The sequence below is a fragment of the Xenopus laevis genome, chromosome 7S, assembly GCF_017654675.1.
Source record: "Xenopus laevis strain J_2021 chromosome 7S, Xenopus_laevis_v10.1, whole genome shotgun sequence".
NCBI classification, from domain to species: Eukaryota; Metazoa; Chordata; class Amphibia; order Anura; family Pipidae; genus Xenopus; species Xenopus laevis.
Genome location: NC_054384.1, coordinates 80115072 through 80122640, shown reverse-complemented (window position 1 = coordinate 80122640; position 7569 = coordinate 80115072). Strand labels below are relative to the sequence as shown.

The 7569-nt window shown below is 44.2% G+C and overlaps 1 protein-coding gene across 1 annotated transcript; it reads left to right on the top strand.

Moving 5' to 3' along the window:
- The first annotated feature begins 1901 nt into the window (after positions 1 to 1901).
- Positions 1902 to 4216, top strand: LOC121396043. The gene is made up of 2 exons (XM_041570632.1): positions 1902 to 2104; positions 3174 to 4216. The coding sequence occupies exon 2, from the start codon at positions 3344 to 3346 to the stop codon at positions 4214 to 4216; it is 873 nt and encodes a 290-aa protein (XP_041426566.1). The 5' UTR covers positions 1902 to 2104; positions 3174 to 3343.
- The last annotated feature ends 3353 nt before the right edge of the window (positions 4217 to 7569 follow it).

The window sequence follows — 7569 nt, the reverse complement described above, 5'->3', positions numbered from 1 at the left end:
AAAGTTGTATTTAAAAAATTAATTGGATAGGTTTAAAACCAAAGGTAAAGCAATGAATTAGACCCTGTAATATAAATAGCAGAGGGGCTGAATTGAAAGACAGGTTATAAAAATGAGCAATAACAATGCAACTGTATTCTCACAGAGCAATCATTTTTGGCTGCTGGGGTCACCTTTGGAAAACGTCAGAAGAAAAGGGCAAATAATAAAAACTAAGAAATAAAAAAATGAAGACAAATTGAAAAGTTGCTATGAATCAGCCATTCTAAAAGATACTAAAAGTTTACTTAAAGGTGAACCACTCCTTTAAGACACCTTATCCAGAAAACCCCACATACCGACCATTCTTGAATCAGGTCTCATAATTACTCTTTACCTATTACTCTAATACCGCTGTCCTTTTCCTATCCCCTCTTCCCATTTGTAATCTATTGGTCAATATTTTAGGGTCATTTACAGCGACAACCACTGTTGTAGTCATGGTAAAATAGATGCCGTTGGTGTGCAAATTAAGCCTATTCGTTAAAGGTGCTTGTGTCTAAGTACTCTTGTATATTATGTCTGTCTGTTTTCCAGTCTGCTAAGGTAAATCTTTAGCAAGTGAGCCAAGGTCATTGGCTGTGGCCTGCTGCTTTCCCTGTGTGACATTACAGACTGGATTATGCACTGCTGAGACTTTACAGCAGAAGTTCCTGGTGAGAGCATTTGCCAGGCATTTGATCCATATGCAAATCCCAACTTATTTGTTCTGTGTTTAATGCCTCTTTCATGCCCTCGTTTCTTAAAATTTCATCCATTTTTAATCATATTCTGTTTCCTATATCACTATTTTGTTTCTTTCTCTTCTAAACCGATACTTCTGATTCATACGTCTCCCCGAATCTAAGCGTCACCACCCTAAAAGTTAAAAGTTAAAAAAAGCCATTGGTGTTCAGTGGGACTTACCTCCTTAGCAGCTTCTTCACTCTCCTCTTGCCATATTGCCGGTCCGGGCCTGGCACTCAAGACTGAAGTTCAGCCCTACTTTTTGATGCCTTGCCTTTTTTGTTAATATTCTACAACTATACTAGCTATCACATTATACACTGCCCAGCAGCAATTATCCCATTGCCACCGTAGGCAATTATACCCTACTATACCTGCTATTCTACATTCAAAGTCATATATTAGAGATGGCTTAGGGAATGTTCCCAAAGTGACTGAGACTGTGATACAGTATGACACTATTATTAAAGCATTGGAGGACTTGAGGAGTTTGGAAGATAAACAAAACTGTTTAAACAGAGACATTGATAATCTGATAGATGAACTGCAGTCGCTGAAAGGAGAGAGGAGAAACCAGGCTTTACGGGAGTTGACTTTCCTTGATAAGGATTTGAAGGAGACAGAGACTTACATTAAAGACATTCTGAATGTTATTGAGCCATGGAAGGAGCTTTATGGCAACCGGCAGAGGTTTAAGGTGATGCAGGAAGGCAAAGTGACTGCTGAGACTCTGCTTAAAGTTGCTGAACTGCTTAACGAAACAGAGGGTTCAAAAACTGTTGCTGAATGTAGCAGTGCTACAGACATTACACAATATAATAGTGTTGAAAATAATCCTGATAACCATACTGATAATGATAACCATACTGATAATGTGTGTGCAGCTGCTGTGAGTGCTGGGGGCAGTGAGGTGCAGGTGAATGCAGTTAATGCAATTAATACAATGCATGTGAGTGATGAGGCTGCTTTGGCTGAAGGGGGAGTGAGTGCAATGAATGCTGTGAGTGCTGGGGGCAGTGTGGAGCAAGTTGCAGAGAGAGGTGCAGCTGAGGTGCATGTGGTTGATGCAATGCAAGTGAGTGGGGGAGGGGAGGGAAAAATGGTGTTTATTCTGCTGGGGAAAGCAATGTGCAAGGTGGGAGTGAGAGGGCTGCTGGTGGTAATGTTTGGGAAGGGAGGAGGTTCTTCGCACGTGAGAGGGAAGATGACTCTGATGATCAGATTGATAAGAGAATAAATGTAGTTAAAATTAAGTGGGAGAATGAGAGAGAGAATTTCCCGGGGCGCAGGTTTGTTGCCAGAAACATAATTAAACAGTTGTTGGATTTCACCCCACAAGATATTTATGCTCTAACAAGTGTCACAGATATTGAATTTGACGTCAGTTTTAAATTATCCCAAGGGTTGGAGGAATTCTGGAGGAGGTATCATCTGAAGAAAGAGGCCAAGGAGTGGGAGGGGTTTAGGGTAATACCTGTCTCCAAACCTGAAACTAAAGTTGTGACTATAATGATGAAGAATGAGACGGTACATGAGCAGGATGTCCTCATATGGCTCAGGCGCCAGTGCTCTGTCTTATCCCCCCTGGTGCGACTGTTTGATGAGGAGGGTTTCTGGACGGGGGGATATAAAGTCCAAGTTAAACTGCATGTAGAGCACAATATTCAGAGTCATCTCCCAAATTCGTTTTTCATTGGGAAAACAAGGGGTGTCTGCTTCTATGTGGGTCAGCCCAGACTATGCTATAAATGTGGGTCCAACAGGCATTATGTCATGAAATGTAATGTACAGAAATGTGCTTTGTGTGGGGAGACTGGGCACCCGAGCAAAGAATGTGTCCAGGCAATAAAGTGTAACCTGTGCATGAAGTCAGGCCATGCTTATAGATCATGCCCCGAAGCCTGGGGCAACATTCAGCGAGCTTGTCCCAATTTGGCACAGGAGATGAGCACCCCAATGCCAGGGGAGAACCTGCCACAGACTGAGACAAGGAGGGAGGAGAGAACAGAAGGGGTAAGAGAAACAGCTAGAGGGCCCCAAACAGAGGTGAGAGGGAAGGAGGCAGAGAAAGATGGAAGGAAGAGAGACACAGGGAAGAGTGAAGGGAATAAAAAGACAAAGGTACTGATGTCCCATGAGAAGGGGAGAGGAAGGGATGAGTGGAAAGTGGTGGGCAGCAAATCAAAGAAGAAAGTTAAAGAGAATAAGTGCCCTGATGTAATTACCATTGAAACTGAAAATAGGTTTGTTTTGCCAGGGGGGAAATCATGGGGGGAATTGGCAGAGGAAGAAGAGGCGAGAATAGAGGAAACACCTGAGAAAAGGAAAGGTCTCCCTTTCGTTATTTCCAGTAGGAAAAAGAGTAAGAGGGAAGAGATTTAAACAGTTGTTGGATTTCACCCCACAAGATATTTATGCTCTAACAAGTGTCACAGATATTGAATTTGACGTCAGTTTTAAATTATCCCAAGGGTTGGAGGAATTCTGGAGGAGGTATCATCTGAAGAAAGAGGCCAAGGAGTGGGAGGGGTTTAGGGTAATACCTGTCTCCAAACCTGAAACTAAAGTTGTGACTATAATGATGAAGAATGAGACGGTACATGAGCAGGATGTCCTCATATGGCTCAGGCGCCAGTGCTCTGTCTTATCCCCCCTGGTGCGACTGTTTGATGAGGAGGGTTTCTGGACGGGGGGATATAAAGTCCAAGTTAAACTGCATGTAGAGCACAATATTCAGAGTCATCTCCCAAATTCGTTTTTCATTGGGAAAACAAGGGGTGTCTGCTTCTATGTGGGTCAGCCCAGACTATGCTATAAATGTGGGTCCAACAGGCATTATGTCATGAAATGTAATGTACAGAAATGTGCTTTGTGTGGGGAGACTGGGCACCCGAGCAAAGAATGTGTCCAGGCAATAAAGTGTAACCTGTGCATGAAGTCAGGCCATGCTTATAGATCATGCCCCGAAGCCTGGGGCAACATTCAGCGAGCTTGTCCCAATTTGGCACAGGAGATGAGCACCCCAATGCCAGGGGAGAACCTGCCACAGACTGAGACAAGGAGGGAGGAGAGAACAGAAGGGGTAAGAGAAACAGCTAGAGGGCCCCAAACAGAGGTGAGAGGGAAGGAGGCAGAGAAAGATGGAAGGAAGAGAGACACAGGGAAGAGTGAAGGGAATAAAAAGACAAAGGTACTGATGTCCCATGAGAAGGGGAGAGGAAGGGATGAGTGGAAAGTGGTGGGCAGCAAATCAAAGAAGAAAGTTAAAGAGAATAAGTGCCCTGATGTAATTACCATTGAAACTGAAAATAGGTTTGTTTTGCCAGGGGGGAAATCATGGGGGGAATTGGCAGAGGAAGAAGAGGCGAGAATAGAGGAAACACCTGAGAAAAGGAAAGGTCTCCCTTTCGTTATTTCCAGTAGGAAAAAGAGTAAGAGGGAAGAGATTTAAACAGTTGTTGGATTTCACCCCACAAGATATTTATGCTCTAACAAGTGTCACAGATATTGAATTTGACGTCAGTTTTAAATTATCCCAAGGGTTGGAGGAATTCTGGAGGAGGTATCATCTGAAGAAAGAGGCCAAGGAGTGGGAGGGGTTTAGGGTAATACCTGTCTCCAAACCTGAAACTAAAGTTGTGACTATAATGATGAAGAATGAGACGGTACATGAGCAGGATGTCCTCATATGGCTCAGGCGCCAGTGCTCTGTCTTATCCCCCCTGGTGCGACTGTTTGATGAGGAGGGTTTCTGGACGGGGGGATATAAAGTCCAAGTTAAACTGCATGTAGAGCACAATATTCAGAGTCATCTCCCAAATTCGTTTTTCATTGGGAAAACAAGGGGTGTCTGCTTCTATGTGGGTCAGCCCAGACTATGCTATAAATGTGGGTCCAACAGGCATTATGTCATGAAATGTAATGTACAGAAATGTGCTTTGTGTGGGGAGACTGGGCACCCGAGCAAAGAATGTGTCCAGGCAATAAAGTGTAACCTGTGCATGAAGTCAGGCCATGCTTATAGATCATGCCCCGAAGCCTGGGGCAACATTCAGCGAGCTTGTCCCAATTTGGCACAGGAGATGAGCACCCCAATGCCAGGGGAGAACCTGCCACAGACTGAGACAAGGAGGGAGGAGAGAACAGAAGGGGTAAGAGAAACAGCTAGAGGGCCCCAAACAGAGGTGAGAGGGAAGGAGGCAGAGAAAGATGGAAGGAAGAGTGACACAGGGAAGAGTGAAGGGAATAAAAAAACAAAGGTACTGATGTCCCAGGAGAAGGGGAGAGGAAGGGATGAGTGGAAAGTGGTGGGCAGCAAATCAAAGAAGAAAGTTAAAGAGAATAAGTGCCCTGATGTAATTACCATTGAAACTGAAAATAGGTTTGTTTTGCCAGGGGGGAAATCATGGGGGGAATTGGCAGAGGAAGAAGAGGCGAGAATAGAGGAAACACCTGAGAAAAGGAAAGGTCTCCCTTTCGTTATTTCCAGTAGGAAAAAGAGTAAGAGGGAAGAGATTTCTGAATCCCAGGAGGCAGATTGGGAGTCCCTTGAGGAGGAGGAGGCGGAGGAAGGAGGGATTGAGAGCCATGAGACAGGTATAAGGATTCAGGTGAAAAGATCAGGAGGCAAAAGTTCAGACAAGTCTTTAAATAAGAAACATAAAGATGGCTCCTGATACGCATTATATGAACATAACCAGAATGTTAAATCTTGTTTATGGGCTGATGGGTGCAGGGAGGGAAAATGGTGTGGAAACTGAGAAATCTCGGAAACATGATGCTTTGCAGGAATGTTTATTTTCCTTTTTGATGTATTATTGATTTATTGCTTACTTCTGATCTGATTGACATGTAATTGTATTTCTTTTGTAATTGTTTAATATTTTAATAAAATTCTCTCCCTACTATACCTGCTATACCACAGTCACACTCCCTTCCCAGAGACTATTATCCACTGTTACTATAGGCACCATCTCTCCCTACTATACCTGCTATACCACAGTCACACTCCCTTCCCAGAGACTATTATCCCAATTACTATAGGCACCATCTCTCCCTACTATACCTGCTATCCCACAGTCACAGTCCCTACCCAGAGACTATTATCCACTGTTACTATAGGCACCATCTCTCCCTACTATACCTGCTATCCCACAGTCACACTCGCTTCCCAGAGACTATTATCCCACGGTTACTATAGGCACCATCTCTCTACTATACCTGCTATTCCACTGCCCCTTCCCAGAGACTATTATCCCACTGTTACTATAGACACCATCTCTTCCTACTATACCTGCTATACCACAGTCACACTCCCTTCCCAGAGACTATTATCCACTGTTACTATAGGCACCATCTCTTCCTACTATATCTGCTATCCCACAGTCACACTCCCTTCCTAGAGACTATTATCCACTGTTACTATAGGCACCATCTCTCCCTACTATACCTGCTATCCCACAGTCACACTCCCTTCCCAGAGACTATTATCCACTGTTACTATAGACACCATCTCTCCCTACTATATGTGAGAACCTTGCCTGGTGGTCTTATGGGGGTGCAACGGGGACACCCACTGCACCATCTCTGGGGACGCCCGCCACGTCTGTCCTCTTCATTTCTTCGCCGGTGAATGAGCTTCTTCCGGGTTTCACACGCTTGGCAGTTTTCGGATCTATTTGGAAGTTCCCGAATGTTGCGTCACCAGCCGTCCTGTTTGCGTTCTGTCCTGATTATTGCCGGTTTTGACTACTCTTTTTCTGCTGCGATTCTGGTGTGTTTGACCTGGCATGTGACTCCGACCATTCCTACGTCTTCTGCTTCTGTACCATATTGACTGTTTGTTACCGACCCAGCCTGGCTTTTGACTACGTTCCTGGTTTCCTATTCTACAAGATTACCTTGGTTCCCTTGCTCACTCAGAGGGTTCTCCCTCTATAAGACCTGGCGACATCTGAGTAGCGGAGGGCCAAGATGGGAGTTTGGAGTTTGTTCTGGGTTTGGGATACCCTGCATTACACTATAGTTGCTATACCAGAGCAATTATCCATTCTCATACTGTTATGCCACTGCTGCAGGTATCATCTCATCTCACTAACCTTGCTTTCTGACATCCAGAATACTACTATTTTTAAAGACCGATGCAGTTGATGTTGCTTGGACACACACTAACTAATATTTATTACAATGCACAAGTTATTTGGAAAAGACAGATGCGAGAGATCCCTACCAGCAAAGGACAGAACCTGCTGATTCCACAGAGGGAGTGCTAGAGAATCTATTTTCATTTTCACCCAGGGATTTGTCCTGTAATATATGACAATCCATTAATACCTTTGCAACTGCATGTTAGGCTGAAATCTGCTGATGCAGCTTGAGCGCCAGGGAGCATTACAGTTAATAGGGTTTAATCTCTCAGCAGCTGTGAACTCGGGCTTGTTACCTTTATGCCTTGCAATTTCCTGTGCTTCTACAATGTACGTCTCTATGGCAGGAGCAGAGGTGGTCTACTTGATAAAATATCAGATTGCATTAATGGCAAGTTTTGGTTGCATAAAAATTAAGTGTACTGCCAAAACGAGTCTCCTGTCGCTTGCCAGTCCACATAGGGATACCAAACAGCCAATATGGCCACATGGTACAAATCTGTTAAGTGAGTTTGCAATTGATCCTCAGCATGCAGCTCAGGTTTAAAAGCAAACAGTTATGACCCATGTGCCCCCCCCTCAAGTCACTGATTGGTTGCTGCCTGGTAACCAATCAGTGGAAACCAAGAGAGCTGAAAAGCAGGAAGTAGTGTTCTGG